Source organism: Carlito syrichta, unplaced genomic scaffold (genome assembly GCF_000164805.1).
Source record: "Carlito syrichta isolate Samal-C Ts95f unplaced genomic scaffold, Tarsius_syrichta-2.0.1 Scaffold85402, whole genome shotgun sequence".
In the NCBI taxonomy this organism is placed as follows: Eukaryota; Metazoa; Chordata; class Mammalia; order Primates; family Tarsiidae; genus Carlito; species Carlito syrichta.
The window spans coordinates 139,763-163,848 of NW_007029498.1; the positions used below are offsets into that span (position 1 = coordinate 139,763).

Sequence of the window (24,086 nt, forward strand, 5' to 3'; positions counted from 1 at the left end):
GCAGTGATTTAAGTATCTTTCTTGAATTGGAGGGACAAAGGAAGAAGAATGGTAATTTAAACCTCCCTATATGAGGTGGATAACAGCAGAAGAAAAAAATTAACCTTCCCAAGTTCTAAAAACAGTAACATTTTAAAGTGGCAGACACTCTGAACCTTTAGGTAATGCTAAAGAGGAAGATAAAAATGAAATCATGCTAAAGAATGAAAAGAAAGAGGAATTTAGAATTCAGAACAATCTGTACTGAATCTGTAGTTGAGAACTCGCATTTTAAGTTGTGTATGACAAAAATATTCTTTGAAATACCTATTCATTTATTTGACAAATATTTACTGGGGGACTCCTGGGTTTGCTTTACTACTCTTGGGGCTAACTGGTACTTGCAGACAGATGCAGAGAAAATAAAGAACTATATATCAATTTTAGAACACAAACTACTTCTGATGATAAGATTTATGAAGATGCTTTGTTTTCCCATATTTTTCTGATTTTTCAGTAGCGAGCATGCTGTTTTACAATTAAAACGACTCTAATGTTCAAACATTTACACACTTGACTTGCTGAGTTTGAAGCCCTCGAAAGGAGCTGGGCAGTAGGAAGCACTCACCCTTGGCCATGTACTCGGTGATGATGTAAATGGGCTCCTCCCTGGTGACCACAGCGTAGAGTCTCACGAGCTTGTCATGCTGAAGGGTCTTCATGAGGTTGGCTTCTTCCAGGAAGGCTTGCACAGACATAGTGCCTGGTTTCAGGGTCTTTACAGCCACCTTGGTACTATTGTTATAGTAACCTAGAAGAACAAAGAAGGCAGGGCATGCTTCAGCAAACAGAAAACTAGAAACTGTACTAAGTAGATATCGTTAGAAGAAAATTTAGCTATAGATAGAAACAATCTGAGATAAAACATTATACAGTGTTAAAATCAGGGGAAGTTGGGTGAAGGGTATCTGGGAATTCTGTGTATTTTCTTTACAGAAACAAATCTAAAATTATTCCAAAACTTTCATAAAATGAAGGCAAAAATTTTTTATTTGTGCTCTGCCATGAGGACTAATATTCTTTATCCAAGACCCAGAGAAAACACCAAAATTTGATATACTCCATAATCCCATGTACACACATGCACATGCACACATCATAATCCCCATTTAAAAAATATAACCCCATTTTATAGATACACAGACACACACACATATAAATAACAGTCTGAAAAAAATACACCAAATATTGGCTATCTCTAATGGTAAAATTATGAGGAGTTTTAATTTTGCTTATCATGCCTTTGACAATTTACCAAATTTTCTAAAATGAATATGCATTATAATTTTATAATCAGGGGGAAAAAGTGCAGTACTTTATAAAAATTACTTATATATACTAACTTTAAAGAACAATATGCTAGAGTCAAATAAGTATTTCCCAACGTTTTCAGAGAACTGGACTTATGAAAAAGGACCCTGAGCCAGGTGTGGGGGTTCATGCCTGTAATCCTAGCAGGAATTACCTAGGAATCCTCACGTAGGAAGCTGAGGTGGTACTTGAGGTCAAGAATTCAAGACCAGTCTGGGCAACACAGCAAGACCCTGTCTCTATTTTAAATATATATATAATGTATAGGGGGTGCCAAAAATGTATGCACATGTTAAGAGATGTTATCTATGCATTACTTTTTGAAGTTAAATTTAATTATGGTAGCAATGTGTAACATGATGTTTGCTCAACCATGCTTCCGACATTTTCTTTGACTGCCCTGCCTGTTACATGGTGACGGTAGCATTCATTTAACATCTTTTGAGCCAACGTCATACTTAAAATGTGTATACATTTATTTTGGCTCCGTGTGTGTGTGTGTTTAATTTGGCAAAGGGGCCCATGCTGAACGGAGGGGGAGCCCCTTCCTTCACCCCTCCCCTACCAAGATGTAGCAGATGCCTTGGGAGTAGATACCCTTCAGGAAAGAAACCTGAATTTGTTCACCCAAGCACTTTCCACACTTCTTTGGCCTCAAAACACTTGTTTGAGTACCTTCTCACACTCATGGAACAAACTCTGGGAAATACTGACTCCTTAATATAGTTCGACCAAGGTAGTGCTTTTCTGGAAACTGCCTTAATGAAGCACTTAACTTTCATTCTACCAAGCCTCTCCTCGATGGTTTAGTAAAGTAGAAATATTCACAGTCACACCCCCCTTTCCGTCTCTGTTTCCATATTTCTCTTAGAAGTGTAAAAAAAAAAAAATAGGGTAAGGAAGGAGTGGTAGGTGATGGTGCCACTACAAATCTCCCTTTGGGTTCCTGCTGCCTGGAGTGTTACAGCTTCATAGTACCTGCCCTAAGAAAAGGTGATGAGGAGGAGATAGTCCCCCTTTTGAGGGCACGATGTTATTTGTATGTGTATAACATAGAGAAATGACTGGAAGCATGCTCATCACTGACAAACGCCAACATGATTGTCATGATTGTCTCTGGGTTGTTGAATTTGGGGTGACTTCTGGTTTGTAAATGAGTATGTACTTTTTAATATAAAAATAATTATTTTTAAAAAGAAAAGAAATTGCATTTCTATTTCCAAACCTTCAAACGGGCAAGAAAAAAATTAGTTTACAGCGAACATTCAACCCTAGCAAATGGTTTCTCTGATTTCTCTAATTAAATATTTTCTTCGGTATTCCACTTTGATTTACAATTAGTAGGAGCTTGCAGTGCCCTGTAGAAAAATGGACTTCGCAGCAACTTGGATGGATTTAGAGTCTATCATACTCAGTGATCTATCACAGAAACAAAGAACAGAGTACCATTATGTTCTCACTCATAAGTGGACCTTGAGCAATCCTCATTATCATAATATTATAAGAAAGGGGTAGTGGGAAACTGCCAGAGGAGGAGGGGTGGGATTGGCAGTTGAGGGAAACTGCCAGGGGAGGGAGGGGCTCACCTCATCCATCAACAAGGCTACCTCCATAATGAACATTTGTATACGTAACCCTGAATTGTATCCCACATCTTTAAATTAAAAAAAAATGAAGAATGCAGTATAAAATAAGTAGAACATATGGAGAAGACAGTAAAAGAAAGCTGACAAAAACACTTTCCTAGGTTCTTTTCAAAAGCCACAGCTAGCCGAATATGGTGGCTCAACTCTGTAATCCGAGCAATTTGGAAGGCCAAGGCAGGAGGATTGATTGAGCCCAGGAGTTGAAGACTAGCCTAGGCAACATAACAAGCCCTTATCTCTACAAAATTAAAAATTAAAAAGACAAATTAGCCAGGCATGGTAGTATGTGCCTGTGTTCCCAGCTACTTGGGAGACCGAAGTGGGAAGATTCCTTGAACCCAGGACTGCAAGGCTACAGTGAGTTATGATTGGGCCACCACACTCCAGTCTGAGCAACAGAGTAAAACCCTGTCTCTAAATAATAACAACAATAATAGAAGCCGGGCACAATGGCTCACGCCTGTAATCCCAGCACTTTGGGAGGCCGAGGGGAGAGGATTGCCTGAGTCCAGGAGTTCGAGACCCGCTTGGGCAACATGGCCGTCTCTACAATAATTCAAAAAATAAGCCCAGCATGGTAGCACGTGCTTGTAGTGCTAGCTACTTGGAAGGCTGAGGTGCAAGGATCACGTGAGCCCAGGAAGTTAAGGCTGTGGTGGCTGTGAGCATGCCACTGCACTCCAGCCTGGGCAACAGAGTGAGACTTCAACTCAAAAAAAAAAACTCCTAGAATCAAGAATATATTAAATGAATCTAAATGCATATTTACAAGCAATATGGATCTTTTCTATAGAGCTTAAGAGTTATTTTAAAGTAAACCCCACCAACAAAAGCTCCTTGATACTACCTCTAAATCAAGAAGAGTCCGTTATAGTTTTTATTAAGTTGATAAATAGGTCCTCAATTATATGAGTAGGTCTGTGGCAAAACACAGCAAGAAAATGCACTCTCTGTGGTGCATATAGGGTTACTAGCATCCAGAATATGTAAAGAATTCTTACAACTCAATAAGAAATATAGAAAAAAAGTCAAAGCCTTGGATGACCATTTCTTTTTTCTTTTTTTGTCTGAGTTGGGGCCTCACTCTGTTGCCCAGACTGGAGTGCGGTGGCATGATCACAGCTCACCACAGTCTTGACCTCCTGGGCTCAGGAGATCCTTTCACCTCAGCCTCCCAAGTAACTGGGGACTATAGGCACGTGCCAATATGCCTGGCTAATTTTTAAATTTTTTTTGTAGAGACTAGGTCTCACTATGTTGGCTAGACTGGTCTCAAACTTGTGGGCTCAAGCAATCCTCCCACCTCAGCCTCCCAGAGTGCTGGGATTACAGGCTTCAGCCACTGCATCCAGTGAGCATTTCAAAAAGAAAAAAATCTACACGAGCAATACACACGTGGAAGTTCCTCAATCTTATCAGTAATCGGAGAAATGAAAATAAAGCCATAAGGAGAAACCACTACTGAGCTGGACAAAAATTTTAAAAGTCTGACAATATCAAGGGCTGATGAGTACCTGCCCCTTGGGAGGGACAAGGGGCAGCTCCCCTAGGCTCTTTTCTGTATTCTTTTCTGAGCATCACTGCAATTCAATTGCAAAGCATTTGTAACAACACCCTGAGGGGCCCAACAGAGACGCTGAGAGAGCACCTCCTTTCAAGTAACTGCACACTGCCTGTGCCCACATTCCACATCTAGACACAACTCTGTTGGTCAGGAAAGGGGACGTGGGAACGTGCATGCATTGCTGGTGATAATCTCAACGGGGGCCAGCGCTCTGGAAAATAAGTTAGCAGTGCTTAGTGGAGCTGAAGATTCATATACCTTACGACTCAGTCAACCCACGCCTCTTCACCCCAGAGAATCTCACACACCCTGGTGCCACCTCAAAAATGTGCACAGCACATTGTTCACAGCGTCCAAGACCTGGGAACAACTTCCATTTCATCAGTCCACGGTGAAGTGAATGGATAACTGTTGGACACCTTGAATACACACACGACACAGCACTACATGCAATGAAGAAAAATGAACAGCAGCCATACCCCCCAAACGTGGATGAAACTCACACACTGTATATATCCACATGTACGAAAGTAGTAAAATGACAAAGAAAAACTAGGAAGTTATCAGGACGGTTAGAATAGCAGTTGTCTCTGGGGGAGAGGCAGGGCTGTGGGTCAGAGGGGAGGGAGGCTTCTGCCGTATGATCGCAGGGGTCATCACACGGGTTTTCACTTTGCAATGATTTGTGAAATTGGATACTGTCTTCTGCCTGTTAGATTATATAGTAATAAAAGTTAATGAAAGGGAACCCTTTCCCTTTTGTCATCATGAAAACAATGGAACTCATTGAGAATCTTATAAAATAGAAAAATGAGAGTAAAGGATAAAGAAAAAACCTGCCTTCTAAGGGTGAGGGAGAAGTTATTAGGAAACACTGCAGCTGCAGGTATTAAAAACGCTGACGAGGAGCTTGAAATGCTGTGTCACACACAGCTCGGGAATGGCAGGAGTTCCTGCAAAATGACCGCTTTGGGCTGGGATGTATAACCAATAGGGTGGTTTTCACTCCTGCACTAAAGGTATGATGTCTATTCAGCATTAAGGATAAGATTATACTTTACCAAGATAGTCCCTGGTAGTTTGGAGGTTCCAATAGTCATAAAAATTTGGATTGTCAATTCTGAAGAAAAATGATTTAAAAAGTATAAGAGAGATGCAATTCCGGCTGTGACTGGCTTGCTAAAAAGTGCGCAAACATCACAAAATGGTGGGTGGTTTTAAAAAAATGCATGCAGTAGGTATTGGAAGATGGTGGGTGAATTTTCAATGCAGTTGGCGCAAATGAGAATTTATCGAGCAAAATTCCATTTAAAATAAGTTTTCTTTCTCCAGAAAATCTCTTCATAGGTTAAGCGGTAAGAGGAAACATTAACTTTAGCCTCACTGTTCAGTCGGTTCCCTGGGAATAGACAATCCACAGAGGAAGCATGTCACCCAAGTCAGATGTCACAAGGATCACACAAACAAGAGGAAACAGCTGGAGACAGGGACACCTCTTTCTTTAATCCTCATCCACCCCTTTCCCCTAAAGGATAGGTCACTTCCTAGTATTTATTCACTGTACTTCAGACCAAGAAGATTCAGACCATAACATGTAACTGGTAGCCTATGAACAATTGCTTGTATTTAGCAAAATATTAACTTACTCGGTTAACGGTGACTAAGTTTAATTGGCTGTATTTTTCTGTCAATGAGAAAGCCTAGACTGCATATTCTTTGAGAAATAAAAAACAAATTCTGACAGTTTTTTTAAGTTGCACAGACCTTATTATATCAGGTCTTGGACCATCAGAATGAGCTCACAAACACACAATGGGAGAGGTGACATCCTTCAACCTCTGATTCATAACATTGCAAACCATTTACTACTCTTGCTTTCATGCCCAGTATTCCTCTGCTAAATGTATGCAACATGTAAACATTCTTTCTTTCTTTCTTTCTCTTTTTTTTGAGTTGGAGTCTCACTCTGTCATCAGGCTGGAGTTCAATGGCATGCTCACGGGCACTGCAGTCTCGACTTGCTGGGCTTACGCGATCCTTCCGCCTCAGCCTTCCAAGTAGATGGAACTACAGGCATGTGCCACCATGCCCACCTAATTTTTTTGAGTTATTGTAGAGATGAGGTCTCGCCAAGTTGCCCAGGCTGGTCTCGAACCCATGGGCTCAGGCAACCCTCTTACCTCGGCCTCCCAAAGTGCTGGGATTATAGACGTGAGCCACCGCACCCAGCCTGAAAATTATTTCAATAGCCAAGAAGGAGCTCCTTGGCTGGCAGCCAAACTCACAGACACTATCAACAAAACACGCCGGGTCAAAATTTTCTATTTTTTTTCTTTTCTCTTCTTTCCCTGGTTCCTCCACCCCCACTTCCTTTCCTTCTTTCCTTCCTTTTTTCCTCCTTTGAACACAAGACTAGAAAGAGAAAAGCTCTGAATGCTAATATCCTGGTAGTGATATTGTACTACAGCTTTGCAAAATGTTATCATTAGGGGAAACTGAGTAAATAAAACATGGGGTCTCTCTGTATTATTTCTTTTAAAAATATGACAGCTTTATTGGAATAGAATTCATATACCACGGATTTTCCCACTCAAAGTATAAAGTTTATCTGTTTTTTTGTATATTCATCTCCACAGTCAATTTTAGATCGTTGTTATCACCTCAAAAAGAAATTACACTCAGCAGTCACTCACTATCCTCCAATCTCCCAGCTCCTGGCAATTACCACTCATCTTTCTTTCTCTACAAATTTGCCTGTTCTGTATATTTTAAATGAATTGAATCGTATAGCGTGTGCTCCTTTGTGACTGACTTTTCTATTTAGCCTGGTGTTTCCAAGAGTCTTGTATGTTACCACCTATGTGAGTTCCTCATTTTGGGTACTGCTGCATTTGCTGTTGTACAAAGAGAGCACATTTTATTTCTCACTCATCGTCTGAAGGACATTTGGGCTTTACACTTTTTGGCTATTGCAAATTATGCTGCTATAAACATTCATGTTTATGTGTTTTCATGTCTGTATTAGTTCTCACAACCACATGTGAATCCACAAATATCTCAAAATTTTAAAATTAGTAAAAAAAAAACAACAAAGAAACACACACAACTTTTGTTCAGTGAGGAAAGCCTGGGTAATTTCTTTCCTCTCTTTTATATAGACTTTGCATTAATGTGATCATATTTTCTTTATTATATTAAGTATTTGATAATAGCAGTGGTTTGCATGCGGTCAACTGGACTAAGCGTGTACCTGCATCATTTTATTAAACCTTCACACCATTTCTTTTTTTTTTTTTGAGTTGGAGTCTCACTCTGTCGCCCGGACTGGAGTGCAGTGGCCACTCCCAGCCACCGCAGCCTTGACCTGCTGGGCTCCAGTGATCCTTCCGCCTCAGCCTTCCGAGTAGCCGGAATTACAGGCGCATGCTACCACGCCCGGCTAATTTTTTTATTTATTGTAGAGATGAGGTCTCGCCTGCCCAGGCAGGTCTCGAACCCGCGGGCTCAGGCAATCCACTCACCTCAGCCTCCCAAAGGCGTGGGATGACAGGCTGAGCCACCGAGCCCGGCCCTTCACACCATTTCTACAAGTTAGGTTCTATTAAACCCCCATTTCAGATGAGGCTCTACTGCCTTTCTCTTTTAAAACATTATTAGTAAATTTAAAAAAAAAACATGTTTTAAAAATTGGAAAAGGACCTGAACATATGTTTTTTCCAAAGAAGATACATAGCACATGAAAAGATATTCAACATCACTAATCATTAGGAAAATGCAAATCAAAACCACAATGAGATACTACCTCACCTTCATTAAAATGACCTATGAAAAGAAACACAAGTCCAAAAAACAGAAAATAGCAAGTGTTGGTGAACATGTGGAGAAAGTGTCGCACTTGTACACTGTCAATGGGAATGTAAAATGGTGTAGTCACTATGGAAAACAGTATGGCAGTTCTGCAAAAAATTAAAAATATAAGTATTACAGGATCCAGCAATCCCACTTCTGGGTGTAGACCAAAAAGAACTGAAAGCAGCAGCTCTAAGAGATATTTGTACACCCACATTCATACCCAATTGTTCATTCACAGATCAACAGATAAACATACTATGATACATACATATAAGGGAACATTATTTGGCCTTAAAAAGGAAGAAAATTCTGACATATGCTACAACATGGATGAATCTCGGAGACTTTATGGTAAGTGAAATAAGCCAATCACAAAAAAAGACAAATACTGCATGATTCCAATTTTTTGAGGCGCTTAACACAGTCAAATTCAGAGAGACACAAAGCAGAATGGTTGCCATGATCTGGGGGGAGTGAACAGGGAGTTGGTGTTTAAAGGGCAGAAAGTCTCTCAGTTCATAAGATGGAAAGAGATTCTGGAGATTGGTTGTACAAGTAAATGTACTTAATGCAACCGAGCTGTACACTTTAAAATGACTAAAGTGTAGATTTTATGTCATGTGTATTTTACCACAGTTTTAGAAAACATTATAAGCAAATCTATCCAAGCGATGTATCATCACAAGATTTCTACCTTCTTTCAGACAGTTTAAATAAAAAGTAACACTCTGGATAGAACAGTTCTGTATTTTCTGTTTTTGTTTTTGTTTTTTTCCGTAATTGGAATCTCACTCTGTCGCACAGGCTGGAGTACAGTGGCACACTCCCGGCCATGCAGCCTCGACCTGCTGGGCTCCGACGATCCTTCCGCCTCAGCCTTCCAAGTAGCTGGAACTACAGGAGCGTGCTACCATGCCCGGCTAATTTTTTGATTTACTGTAGAGACGAGGTCTCACCAAGTTACCTAGGCTGGTCTCGAACCCGCGGGCTCAGGCAATCCTCTCGCCTCGGCCTCTCAAAATGCTGGGATTATAGCTTGAGCCACTGCACCTGGCCCACAATTCTGTATTTTCTAATGCCCCATTGTCTTCTCTACTAAACCTCAGTTTCTCCAAGGCACTCCCTGGATACACACTCAGTAAAATTCTCTAAAGGCAAAGTGTGAACATGTAGCATGTAACCCAGGGGAAGACCATGAACAGGAAAGGGTGAGGAAGGAGCAGAGGGATTTAGGGTATCTGGAATTACAAGCAAAGAGGTTTTTGAAAGACTAATGTGCTTGAGCTCTGGGCGCGCAACTGCAGCACAGGTTTGTGCCTCGGGACAGAATGGGAGCTGCGAGCAGAGCCGCATGGGTGTGTGCCCCACTGCTACCTGGCTCTGGACTTCCTGCCCCGCCCTCACCAGGCTTCCCCTGGAAGGTATGCTGACAACACAGCTGGCAGCAGCATTTCCGATGCCACGCCTCCAACCTGGCAGCAACTGCATTTCATAAAAACAGTGTCACTGAGACAATTCACGTGCATACAGTTCATTCAAGCATTTGGGTTTGAATGTGCTTGGTTCACTGTTACTTATCACTCAGGTGCAAACATATGCAGTTCTACGCATACTGTTTTTTCTTCTTTTTATTTTTTAATTTTTGAGTTGGAGTCTCACTCTGTTGTCCAGACTGGAGAGCAGTGGCATGCTCCTGGCTACTGCGGCCTCGACCTGCTGGGCTCCGGTGATCCTTCTGCCTCAGCCTTCCAAGTAGCCAGAACTGCAGGCGTGTGCTACCACGCCCGGCTGATTTTTGATTTATTGTAGAGATGAGGTCTCACCAAGTTGCCGCAGGGGGGGGGGGAGTCTCGAACCCGGGGGCTCAGGCAATTCACTAGCCTTGGCCTCCCAAAGCCCGGCTGCCTTTATTCTTGTTTCCCAGATGAACTGGGGGAGGTTGGAACAAAACTCCAAACCATCACTCTACAGGCAGGGCTGCTGTTTTAGGGTAAGTGACTACACCCTGGTGAAGCTCCCTCTATGTTTCTCTTTATGACAGATACGCGATTCCTTCACCAGCCAATATCCACAGGAAGGTCTAGTTGGAGTATCTATAGCTTCATCTTATGATTAAAACCGGGGAGGGGGAAATCTATCAAAATATAGCTTCCAGGGACTAGTGACAGACGAGTGGAAATAATAATAAAAACAAAGCACACAGAGTCAAACTCTATGGGAAACACTTCGGGTCCACGATCTCATTTTTTCATTTCAACAAGAGATGAGACAGCGGTTTGCCTGTTTCATTGATACAGGAACTGAGGCTAGAGAAATCAGATTTGCTTGTAAACAGCTTAGCAAGCCACTGACCCCAGGGCTCTCTGATGTCAGCAGCCTGACGCTCTCGCCGCCTTGCAAGTTAGTTATCTGATTCTCAGTGTTCGCATTTATCAAATGATGGTAAACGCTCACGGTGTTCCTGCAACGAGCATGTGAGAACACCAACGAAAATGCACCTAGGACGGAGCCGGCAGACGCTGTCGCTCATATTCTGTTTTCTCTCCTCCTTCCTTCTCCCTTCTCCATCTCCCCACTCAAAGTCATGGTAAGTAAGCAGAGGAAAGCGCACTCAGATGGACTAAGGGTACAATTAAACGTGATCAGGGTCATGTTCTTCCTGCCAATACTAATACTGTCAGTGAAGAGACAAGCCTTGAAAGAGGAAGCCAGGGACAGAAGGCAGAAGTCCCTGGTTCTTGACGTGAGTCAGTGGGGTCAGAACAGACGTGTGTAAGGGGTGTGGGAGGACAGTAAGGTCCAGAGCGTCACAGAGAAGTGATGGTTTCTGAGAGAGAAGAGAATCTGAAATGAGCAGATCATGCTGAAACCTTCTGGGGAAAGTTTTTTTTTTTTTTTACACAGTCTTAGAGAAGCTTTCCACAGATTACTTATCAATCGAAAAGAATCACCTTCAACAAGATCACACAGAATATCAGCAAGAATTGGATCAACTGATATTATGTCCCCGATGGATGCCCTGCTTTGGGTACCTAGATACCATTAACAAAGGCACAACCTGAGCCAAATCATGAGAAATATCAGAAACCGTGGAAAACTCTGTAAAACAACTGACCTATGTTCTATAAAATCTCAGTGTCATGAAAGATGAAGGTATGCAGGGGAAACTGGTCCAGACTCAAGGAGATTAAAGACATGTCAACTGAGCATAGATATGTGACCCTAGGTTGGGGAGGAGTAGCCACACAGACATTGGAACAACTGGAGAAATTAGATCATTGACTCTATATTAGAAAACAGTATGTACCAATGTTAAATTTTCTGCCTATGACCATTGTATTAAGTAAAATAATGGTCCTGATCTGAGGAGACATGTGCTTAAGTATTTAGGGGTGAAGAATCATCATGTCTGCAACTTACTCTCAAGTGGTTCAACAATAATATCTTTGTGCATTTATGTGTGCATATATATATATAATATATTATATATATATATATATATACATGATGAAACAAATAGAGCAAATATTAATAACTGGTAAATCGAGGTAAAGGGTATACACTGTTCATTATACTATTCCTGTCCCTAGTCTGTGGATTTAGAAAAATATACAAATATCAAGAAATAAATACAAATGCCTTGGAGGAAAAAAAATAAGGCAAGTGACTTTTTAAAAAATGAGCAGATGACAGTTTTGCGGTTCTTCAGAAAATTCAACATAAACTTATCACATGCCTCCACAACTATACTCCTAGGTATATACCCAAGAGAAATGAAAATACACACCCATACAATAATTTTTACATGAACATTCATAGCAGCATTATTCATAACAGCCTAAAGGTAGAAACAACTGAAACATCCATCCATGGGTAAGGAGATTAACAAACTGTGGTCATAAAATGGAATATTACTGGGTCATAAAAAAGGAATAAAATTCTGATACATTCTACAACATGGATGAACTTTAGGAACATTATAAGCAAAATAAGCCAGACACAACAGAACATATATTGCATGATTCCACTTACAGGAGGTACCTAGACTGGTAAAATTCATACAGATGGAAAGTGGATCGTGTCTCATGCCTGTAATCCTAGCACTTTGGGAGGCTGAGGTGGGAGGATTACATGAGGCCAGGAGTTTAAGACCAGCCTGGCAACACAGCAAAATCCTGTCTCCACATAAAAATAAAATAAGATAAAAAATTAGCCAGGCATGGAGGATCACTTATATACCCAGGAGTTTGAGGCTATAGTGAGCTATAATCATGCCATTATACTTTAGCCTGTACAAGAGAGGGAGAGCCTATCTCTAAAAAAATACAAATAAAAATTAAAAAATAAAGCCGGGCTTGGTGGCTCAGCCTATAATCCCACGCCTTTGGGAGGCTGAGGTGAGTGGATTGCCTGAGCCTGCGGGTTCGAGACCCGCCTGGGCAGTGAGACCTCATCTCTACAATAAATCAAAAAATCAGCTGGGCATGGTAGCACATGCCTGTAATTCCGGCTACTTGGAAGGCTGAGGTGGAAGGATCGCCGGAGCCCAGCAGGTCGAGGCTGCGGTGGCCGGGAGCAGCTACTGCACTCCAGTCCGGGCGACAGAGTCAGACTCCAACTCAAAAAAATTAATTAATTAATTAAAAAATAAACTTAAAAACATAAAGTAGAAATGCCTGGGGCTGAGGGGTGGAAGGAATAGGGAACCATTAATGGGTATATTGTGTCCTTTTGGGGTGATGAAAACCTTTTGGAACTAGATAAAGGTGGTGGTTATACAATACTGATCATATTAAATGCCACTGAATTGTTTTTGTTTTACAATGATTAATTTTATGTCATGTGAATTTCATGTTAATTTAAAGAAAAAAAGCAGATAAAGAAATGAGGGGGGTGATGGTCTGACTTAGGTAACAGTGTGTGTGGGAGAAGACCCAACATCCAGAGCGGGCATGCCCAACCCGGCCCGGGTCAGCTAGTAATACGGCCCCACAAAATATTCTAACATCATGAGTTTTTTAGCATTTATCTTCTTCATGACCCCATGAGTAGTTCCATTTGTGATTTCATAATCACGCCTTATTCATGAAATTGCTTTTTGGCAGTGCATACATTTGTGAGCAGCTGTTTTCAATTATGAAGCAAAGAGCAAAATTCGAACGAACATTTCTAATGAGCACCTTGAGAACTCACTAAAAATTGTAACCACTTCCATTGAACCAGACACTGATAAATTAGTTTTACAAATAAGAGGCCAAATTTTCTAAATTTTTTTCTGTATTTCTATTTTTTCCTGTATTTTTATATTGTTCTTATTGTTCTAAACTTTATAATCAAAAATATTTTAAAAGCCTTATTGTGTCTATGCACTAACTGTATTATGTAATTTATGTGTGGCCCAAGACAATTCCTCTTTACTTGATGTGGCCCAGGGAAGCCAAAAGATTTCTCGATGCAGTCCAGGGAAGTCGAAAGGTTGGACACCTGATCTAGAGTACTTGCACCCACAAATCTGCTGACTGAAATTAAAATAGAGTGGCAGATATGCACTGCCAACCGCTTCTGAAATATGCCAGCCAGAGCAGAGAATGTGGTGTTGCGTAATCACAGTTTACCTGAATTCTGTAAATATGTTCACTGGCAGCACAGTAAGGATGAATTACAGGACGGCTCAGTATCTGCCATTTTTAAAAGATACATCGGCTACAGGAGAAGGTAGGCAAGGTTGTGATCCCAGGGGCCAAGATTTGAGAAGAAAAGTCTCTCCTTTACAGATTACCTGCAGCAGGCTGGAAGCCTTTAGTTTCTGCTCCACTGGAGCTGGAGAGTTTTTAGAAGTCGTCTGCCCTTCTATTTAGAAATCACATTTGCTTTCACTTAACAAAGCTGGCACAGAGAAAATGATCCACTCAGATGCATGTAACCTAACATGCTACCCTTTCCAGAAGCAAGTGCATTTTCAATTAGAACCATAAACAGAATGTTATGCCAAGGACAGTGGCTCATGCCTGTAATCCCAGCACTTTGGGAGGCCACGGTGGGAGAATTACTTGAAACCGGGAGTTTGAGACCAGCCTGGGCAACATAGCAAGATACTGTCTCTAAAAAAATTTTTTTCTCAAATTAGCCAGGCGTGGTGGCATACACCTGTAGTCCCAGTTACTCGGGAGGTTGAGGCAGAAGGACTGCCTGAGCCTAGGAGGTCGAGGCTGCGGTGAGCCCGAATCGTACCAGCCTGGGTGATACAGTGAACTCTTGACTCAAAAAAGGAAAATGTTATGCTTTTTTTGTGGAAAAAAATAAACATTAAGGAAAATTCTCACAAACAAAATTCACATCCACTATAAAAAGATCCCCTCTAGAAAGGCGTTGTTATAATTTGTATGCATGTATTTCTTGCCAGTCCAAGAAGGCAATATTTACGTTAAGGAATTATTCTTTTTTTTTTTTTTGAGTACCAGTCTCGGTCTGTCACCCAGACTGGAGTGCGGTGGCACATTCATGACCACTGCAGCCTCGACCTACTGGGCTCAGGCGATCCTTCCACCTCAGCCTTCCAAAGAGCTGGAACTACAGGTGTGCGCCACCATGCCCAGCTAATTTTTTTAAAATTTATTGTAGAGACGAAGTCTCTCCAAGTTGCCCAGGCTGGTGTCGAACCCATGGGCTTAGAAAATCCTCTCATCTCCGCCTCCCAAAGTGCTTGGATTACAGGTGTGAGCCACAGCTCCCAGTTTTAAGGAATGATTCATTAATGATGAGAGGAGCACTGTTAGAAACTTTCTTGGTGACCCTCAAATTATAATAAATGTGGGTCTTTCTGTTAAGCGAGTGGGTCCTACCCCAAGGGTACCTTTCCCTGAGATGGTAGCAAATTTCCTGCACTGAAAAGGTGCATCCAGAAAATCTGATGATGAGAGAATCCTGATGGAGCAGACAAAATGACCAAGATAAATTTACTATTGCCTCCTTCTTTATAAACTTTAAGGGAATTACCAAGTCACAAGGAAGAGCACAAGTCAAAGCAAATAATTTTGTGGGCAGGTTTCCAGTCCCATGTGGACACAACTGTCTGGCTCAGAAGATGACAGAAATCGTCTCAAGCCCTTACTTCTCCATCATTGCCTCCAGAGTAGACATGGACCCCAGGGTCAGAAACTTACCCATCCAGACTTCCCCAAACTGTCCAGCACCAAGCCTTTTCACCAATTTAATGGACTCCCGGGGGATCTCCCAGGCGTCTTTATCCCATGGCTTTTGTGGCTTGGGACTGATACAAGCCTTCTCCAATCTTCTGCATAAGCCATCTGATTGCTCTAATTTGGAAGGGAAAACAGAGGTTAAGAAACACAATACTCTGTATTTTACCAGTATCTACAAAAAAAGTTGGACTGTTAGTCTTATAACATCCAACCTGCCACAGTATACAAAATGAAAATGCTTATGGGGAGTATTCATCCCTTCATGGTGACTTTTGAAATCTTTATAAGAAAAGACAATTTGAAGCATACTCGATTTTATTCATAAGCACAGTTAACATACAAAAAAAAACAAAGCCAACAGACCATCAAAGGCTGACAGGCCGACACACTTAATAAAATGTGATTTCAGATCACTGAGCCCACATCAGCTCCACAGAGCACCACAGTGGGGACTTGGTCATGTCACCAGAACAGAACCAGATCACCCCAGCCCTCCACACGGGTGCCTGATGCATGTACAAGTGAGGAGGACAGAGGGAGGGAGGAGTCTTCAACATTGGAGACACCTTGCTCACTCCATCTTCCGTGAGCCAGGCAAACCTATAATGTGCATTTCCTTTGAAAAGGTCAAAGAAGGAGCAGCACAAAAACCACGCCACCAACCTCAGTCACAAAGGGAATGAACCCAGAGGTCACTGGTCCAGGCTTCACCAGGAGATAGAGGAACAATGACCTGCCACTTCAAAATATTTCAGAGGTGGTGGTGGTGTTATTTCTGACACAATTGTGTTATTGTGAAACTGTTATTTCACCGAAAGTACATATCACTTTTATACAAACACACCTATACACAAAGACACGGTCCTGTAAATCTGCATTCCTAGTCCAGATAATTGGATGCATTGCAAAAGTAGGCGCTATGCAAACACAATATCTATTTTTCTCTTGGTGATTTTGAAACATTGAATGTCAAACAGCATGGAGTAGGTGAGAAGGACTAGAATAATTATTCACAAAGATCAACTCTTAACTTTGCATATTTCACTACAGATTAATTTAGAATCAGTTATAGAAAATCACCTACCAACTTTATCCAAAGGAAATGCGATATGTCAAAAATGTTAATATAAAGAGTGTTTGACCCCTTATACATATCATGATGAACATATTCTGTCTTGTCTCACCTTCTGTTTTTACTTACTTTGGTAATGCTTAATCATGTCACTGATACAGGGGAAAGTGATTCGTGGAGAGATGTAATAACCTCCATTGTCCAGACTTCTAATTTTGTAGTGCTTAATAACATCACCGTGCACAGGGTCATAATCTCTGACAGACAGAGAGAAGCTTCCTGTGGAGGGAAAAGTGAAGGCTTGTATTGGACAAAATCTGTATTACACAACACTGAAGTACACATTTTGCCATTTAAAATATGCAAAATGTAAATTAAATATGTATACAGTGCGCCATGTTTAAAGTCCTGTCAAATTCGACTTGACAAACGAAGCTAGCCTTTTGTTTGCTGTGCAGCTTTGCCAGCGTCCCATTTTCTTCAGAATAGTTTTAAAAATTGTTATTTAGCTGAATGTAAACGTTGCTTGGGGCAGCAGCCAGCAGACCCTCTCCCTGTTGTCCCGTCCACTGTGTTCTTCACAACATATCTTTCCTTTAATAAATCTACCTTTCCTAGTTCAAATAAATAAATAAATGTTACTTTGATTTTCTTTTTCTTAAATTTTCTGGATTTATGGCCAGGCACAGTGGCTCACGTCTGTAATCCCACTTCTTTGGGATGCTGAGGTGGGAGGGTTGCCTGAGTCCAGGAGTATAAGACCAGCCTGGACAACATAGTGAAACCTCATCTTTTCAAAAAAAAAAAAAAAAATTAGCTGGACATGGTGACGTGCACTTGTAGTAACAGCTCCTTGGGAGGGGTAAGGTGGAAGGATTGCCTGAGCCCAGGAGGTTGAGGCTGCGGTGAGCCATGATCATATCATTGCACTCCAGCCTGGGTGACAGAGTGAGATCTTGACTCAAAAAAAATTTTTTTTCCTTCAGAATTTACTCTAAATAACAATACAAGAGGCCTGGCAAACATAAATCATGGTAAAAACTGGCCATAATCATGTACCTACTTTCTATGTTATTTACAGTAGCAAAACTAATAATTTGAGTTTGTGATTTGCTCTCGAGCTATAAAATTTTTACTACCAGAACGTACTACATCCTTTTTTTTTTTGTAATTCTAGAATTGTTTCTAAAAATAACTTCCTAAATAGTGTTTTCACAAGGCCTTAAACTGCTTCCTACCTTTTAATGTTTCACTTTCTCTGATAAGAAAAGCTCCAGCGCTGTTCCCCGGTGCTAAAAGCTGCCTTTCTGCATCCTTCCTGGTTATATCCTTGAAAAACCACCTGGGAAGACATTTGAACATTTCAGGTGTATTATGTTCCAGGCCAAGAAAAAGATGAAGAACATCCAGAAATACAATGCAGTAAAAACAAAACCATAGACGATGACGACATGGAAGGACTCACTCTTCCGTTTCTAAGGTGTTGACTTTGGCCACGTAGTTGCTGGGGATGAACCCTTCTCTCTTTGTTGAAAGAGATTTAGCTTTCCACCACTCTCCATGCCTGGAATAGAAATACACAGCGAAAAGAAGCTCGAGAATTACTTATTCTATGCATGCCTCAAAATACACATGCACTGCCTAAATATGTATAAGAATTATGTATCGATAAAAAATTTAAATGCGTTTGAAAACATAGAGTTATGACCCAGCAATTCCACTCCACAACGTATTCCCAAGAGAAAAACATATGTCTCTACAAAAACTTGAGCACAAATGTTCAAAGCAGAATTATTCATAAAAGCCAAAAGGTAGAAACAACCCACATGTCTACAGCAAATGAATGACTAAATAAATCTGGCATATCCAATGAACTATTATTCAGCAGTAAAAAGGAATAAAGTACAGACACAGACCTCAACGTGGATAAGCCTTGAAAACATCAGACAAAGTGAAAGGAATCACTCAAAAAGGACCACATGCTGTATGATCCCATTTAGGTAAAATGTTCAGAATAGACTGATATTTAGAGATTAAAAGTAGATTAGTGGATTTCTGAGGCTGGAGAGACTGGAGGATGATGGCTCAGGGGTGCAGGGTTTCTCTTTGGGGTGTTGAAAATATTCTAAAACACTGTGGTGATGGCTGCACGATTCTGTGAATATACTGAAGACCACTGAATTGCACATCTTAAATGGGCGAATTGCATGGTATTGTTAATTCTCAAGAAAGCTATTAAAAAGAGAGAAAAAGGATGCGAGAAGATAGGGTTTTGAGTGTTCACAACACAAAGAAATGATAGATGTTTGAGGCAATAGAGATGCTCCTTACTCTGATTTGATCATTACACATTGGCTACATGTCTAGAAATATTACTCTGTATCCCTGTCAACTAAAAAGGAAAAAAAGTGTCTATATACAAGACTCATGAGCTATGACAACAATTAAGGTGTTTATTTTGGGGGGTGAGTAAAGAATGTCCCTGGAACCCCAGAATCCAGCGAGAAAATGCACTCCTCTTGATGAATAAAAGTACATTTAGAGACTAAAGCAAAAGAAACCAGCCTTACAATTAAAGTGTGTTCACTGTGTTCAGAGACAGAGTGAGACTGCAATTCAAAAAACAAACAAAAAAACATGCAGATGCCACACAGACGCAGGCTTCTTTAGGTAGCACAGTTGGATAAAGGAAGACACTAGCTTGTCTCAAAAGGAACACCTCCTAGAGCGTGCTCACAGTCAGACTTAAAAGGAAAATTCCTGTGGCTCTACTCCTTCCACTGCCCAAGTCCTACTGACCGCAAAGAGGCTTGGAGGCCTCACGCTACCGCAAGAAGGGTGTCTGGCTATCACTGCAGGGCTGAAACGAAATAAGCGGACAGCCTACAGGACTCAGAGGCCCGTGAAAAGGAGCAGCGCCACAGCATGCTGGGAACACTTACTCCTCCAAAACTTTCATCTTCTCTCCTTTCTTGAAGGACAAGTCATCCTCGTGGATGCCATCATAGGGGTACAAAGCCACCACAATGTCTCCTTGCTCCTCCGGATCTAAAAATGAACACAAGGGAACGAACACCTGTAAGAATATATCAGCAAAAATGATCTAACAAATCCTTGTGGGGCCCAGAGGATAAGATGAGGCACTAAGAGAGGGCAGCTGGAATAAGGACGTGTGCCTCCTATTTGGTGGGCTCAGGGTCTACATGGTCTCCAGAAAGTAACACGCGGGACACACTGTGTGCCGTATTTGTCATCGTTAGCCTTATAAACCTACAACTAGAATTCTAACTCTATTTAAGAAATGATACGGCCATGTTCACAGCAGCGTTATTCACAACAGCCCAAAGGTGGAAATAATTCAAGTGTCCATCAGAGATGAATGGTTCAACAAAACGTGGTGTCCACACACAGTGAAATATTATTCAGCCTTAAAAAGGAGTGAACTTCTGGCACCTGCTACAACACGGGTGAACCTTGAGAACATTGTGCTAAGTGAAATCAGTCCATGACAAAAAGGCACATACTGAATGATTCCACTTACAGGAAGCACACAGAGTAGCCAAATTCAAAGACACAGAAAGTAGGACATTGGTTGTTGGGGGGAGGGGAGACATTGCTTAAAGGAGGAAGATAAAAAGTTCTGGAGATGGATGGTGGTGACGGTTGCGCAACAATGCGAATGTACTTAATGCCACTGAAACATACACTTAAAATGGTTAATATGGCAAATTTTATGCTTGAGATATCTTCCTACAGTTAAAAGAAAATCTAGGATGACTACTTTATAGAAGCTCTAACAGGAAAGGAAAAAAAAATCTAACCACGTGGCTATGCAAACATACCTTTAGTCTGAAACCTCTGTCCAGGTAAAAGCTGAGATTCTGGAACCTACGAGAGAGTAGTTGTTAGAAAAAAAAAGTCACGTGTAGCTTTTCTTACTCACATTCATGTCGTATATCATGTTTGCAGTGGTAGCAGATGGTGTTTGTATTTGGCAATTTATCAAGCAGGAAGGAATAGGTGGAATACAGAGAGAAAAGTCTGTAGAGCTACATTCGACTGACAAACTCAGGGACATGGCTCTTGTCATTTCTCTGGGGTAGTAGGGAGTGAGCATGGCTCTGGGCGGTGGCTGCTGGGTGCTCACCCCATTGCAATTCCTCCCCTTATTTGGTAACAGAACCCTAGTATTATTTGGGGTGGTAATCTGCCCAGCTCAGTGACGATACTTCCAAACTCTCTGGTCCCCTAGGCAGGTGAGGGAGGAAACGTATCTGTCAGCAAAATGGCTGTGTGGGGCTTTGCTGAAGGTGCTCCTCTTCCCTTGCTTCCTTCTCTCTGCCTAGAAACAAGTGAAGGCTGAAGTCCCAGCAGCCACGGAAACCAAATACCAGGGCAGGAAGATGACAGACGGAAGTGGCTGGGCATGGTGACTTGACAGAATTGCCACCTCAGCCCGGGACTGCCCATCCCCAGGTTTCCTAGGCGTCTAAAAAATGCTCGGCTGGGGCTCTGTTACTGGTAGTGGAGAGCAAGTCCTAATGATCCAGGCTTTCTCGGGCCAACCCTGGCTCCATCACGGGGACAGATGGCACCCCTGATATTTTAGTTGGGAGGTGAATGATTGGGAAGGGACTGATGGCACAAACGGCCCCCTCGATTATCCTCAAATCAAATTCCTTTTTCTCATAGTGCCCTGAGAGGCCACGCGGAAGGGTCTGATGGCACAAACGGCCCCCTCAATTACCCTCAAATCAAATTCCTTTTTCTCATAGTGCCCTGAGAGGCCACGCTAGGGCTCAGAGTCTCTTGTAAGGGAGGCGCTATCAGAGGCCTACGCTGCAAACCGTGTAACATTTGTTTCTCTTTGATTAAAGTGACTTCATAGAATAGGACCAAAATGGTTTGTACTACAATGTAAATTTCTGATGAAAGTCAGCCCATGAAATCTTCAATTCAAGGGGAGGGAGAGTTGGAAATTATTAGACTACAGTATCAGAAAACCCATGGGTCCATTCTAGCCTTCAAAACTTGCTTCAAGAAGTTTTATACTGGTTTTTAGTATAAAACTAAAAACCATGATTTATTTTATATGATTTAGAGGGCATAATTAAAAGATGAGAAACTAACTAAATAATCCTGAAAGCAGGAAGCTGATTTTTAAATATCAAAGAGCCCTTAATTTACAATTGTTTAGTTCATATTTTATAAGACCAAAACCCATAACATCACACTAGAATTCTCCTCAAAATGGCTTTTTGTGGAGTGTTGTTGAATTTGCTTCCATTCTACTTTACTCTCACCAGATTTCCCTTGTAATCAATCCATAGCATGCATTTTGGCACACCAGGCCAGGGCCGAGAGTGCGATTTATGGCCATGGAAGAAAGCCAGGCCAACTGGCTCATGAAGTGAGGGCATCTGTGACCACAGAAGGCACAAACTACAATACTTATGATATACATGAGGGAATTGAAAGATTCCCAACCTGCTGACTACTTCTGCTTTCTAATTTGATTTTTAATCTCCTTTGCTCTGAACAAGAGAAAAAAAAATTGTCTAAGTTTGTACTGTGCTCCTTTGCTTTGCTTTCCTGAATAAAGGGCATATTCATTCATCATTTAAAAACAAAATAATTTGAGTTTTAAAGCATGGAAAATCTGCAGTATGTGGTACCAGATTAAAAAAACCCACAGATTTTTTAACGAGAACTTTGTAGTCTATAAGAAAACTATTCCCCTTATTTTCCTTTCTGTGAGTCACATTTATATATGTTCTTTATCTGTACCTACTTATATAATAGGTCTTTACATTTTATATTTATATGTGTTATCACTGGATCATTGAAACAATCAATAATCTTATATACTTTGAGGATATATATTTCTATATAAAAAATTACATCATTAATTTGTCTATCCAGGATCATCACATACGACAACTTAATAGCCTAATATATCCACTCTCCATCGCCACTTCTGCTTAAGAAGACCAGTTCTGACTTATCAGCCTCAGTGATGACATGTGACTTTGCTATGTTGTGGATGTGACCTACCTGCAGGATAATGGGGACAGGCTGGAGGGCAGGCAGCCAAAAGGGCTCAATAACAAGAATGCATTTCTAAAATGCCAAGGCACTTAAAAACATGTCAAACCAGAGAAAATAGGAAAATTCTTTATAAAGGCATTGGGGCTAACCTGGAATAAGCTGCTTCCAGGTTAAATGCTATAAAAACTAGGCAACGAGAGAATATATATACACATACACACACATATATAGTGACAAAATACACATATTCAAAAGATTTAAGATCTGAAATCAAGTGGATTTGAAGTTGTAATTATCCAAAGCTTTGTTCTTCCTTTCCACGAAATGTGATTTTCATTTTTTCTTTACTGTTTCCCAAATGCATCACACAGCACATTGTTCATTCACATAAAATTTCTAACGCAGTATTTGTCTGCAGTTAGAAGGCAGAATGAGATGTGTTTTTTCTTAATCTTTTAATTCACTAAAATAACTTATGACAACTTCAGGATCTGTACTATTTTGATGTAACTGAAGACATGACAAGATGAGATAACGTATGAGACACCAAAAGGCATATTAGCGCCTATTTGAGCTCCTGACTTGCATCCATCATTCTTTTGCTTCCAGACCACCGCTGTGCTAATCTCACTACCTCTCCAAAGTCACAGAAGCCTATATATATACACACACACACACACACACACACACACACACGCACACACACATGTAAGGTCTTAGTGCTCGGGTCTTTGCACCAATAGTATGAAAGATGATTTTCTCCACACAAAGAATATGACCCAGGGTCCCTTTATTGCACAATAAGTGGCCTAGTTTTCCCTAAAATGTTTATGCATCTTCAAAGGATTAAGTTACGGAGCACACCAAAAATTATTTGAGGCCCAAGGAATCAACGTGATGTCTCTGCATGCACATATTAGAGATCGGTGTTTAAACTGTGCAGCCATGCTTTGATCCTGCTGTGGGAATTCTCCCCTGCGACTATCTACTTACTGGCCTTTGCTGTTTATTGGACGTTGGATCTCTCACATAAATAGTTCGGTCAGTATTACGTACTGGTTGAGTCTTCAAATCTATTCCGTCGTCATTCATATTGTCTTTCCTTTTTGATTTTATACATCCCATATTTCCTGTTGGAATATAAAAGCAATGACATTGTTTTACCATTCCAGAACAGGCTCTAAGCCACCAAAGTTTCTCCATTAAAGAAAAGTAAAAAGAGCATACTTTTATTCTTTATCACACATAGATGAATAAACTCAAATGTGGGTACTGCTCACAGACAGATTTCTTGTTCATTCACTCATCCAACAAACACAAATTGGGCATTCATTTTAAGTCAGCAGGACATA

At 41.0% G+C, this 24,086-nt stretch overlaps 1 protein-coding gene across 3 annotated transcripts in view; it reads right to left on the bottom strand.

Annotated features, from left to right (window-relative positions):
* LYN (LYN proto-oncogene, Src family tyrosine kinase) overlaps positions 1–23,865 on the bottom strand; it is a 68,688-nt gene extending 44,823 nt beyond the window's left edge. The window contains exons 1-9 of one of the 3 annotated variants that reach the window (XM_008056752.1): positions 23,787–23,859; positions 23,215–23,216; positions 20,529–20,574; positions 19,629–19,734; positions 18,152–18,250; positions 17,925–18,028; positions 16,816–16,965; positions 15,576–15,728; positions 608–790 (exon numbers count right to left, since the gene is read on the bottom strand). In XM_008056752.1, coding sequence (XP_008054943.1) covers positions 608–790; positions 15,576–15,728; positions 16,816–16,965; positions 17,925–18,028; positions 18,152–18,250; positions 19,629–19,734; positions 20,529–20,574; positions 23,215–23,216; positions 23,787–23,859 — 916 coding nt within the window. Of the gene's footprint in view, positions 1–607; positions 791–15,575; positions 15,729–16,815; positions 16,966–17,924; positions 18,029–18,151; positions 18,251–19,628; positions 19,735–20,528; positions 20,575–23,214; positions 23,217–23,727 lie in introns of all 3 variants that reach the window. The other 2 variants (XM_008056744.1, XM_008056736.1) reach the window with 2 other exon arrangements.
* Between the last annotated feature and the right edge of the window lie 221 nt (positions 23,866–24,086).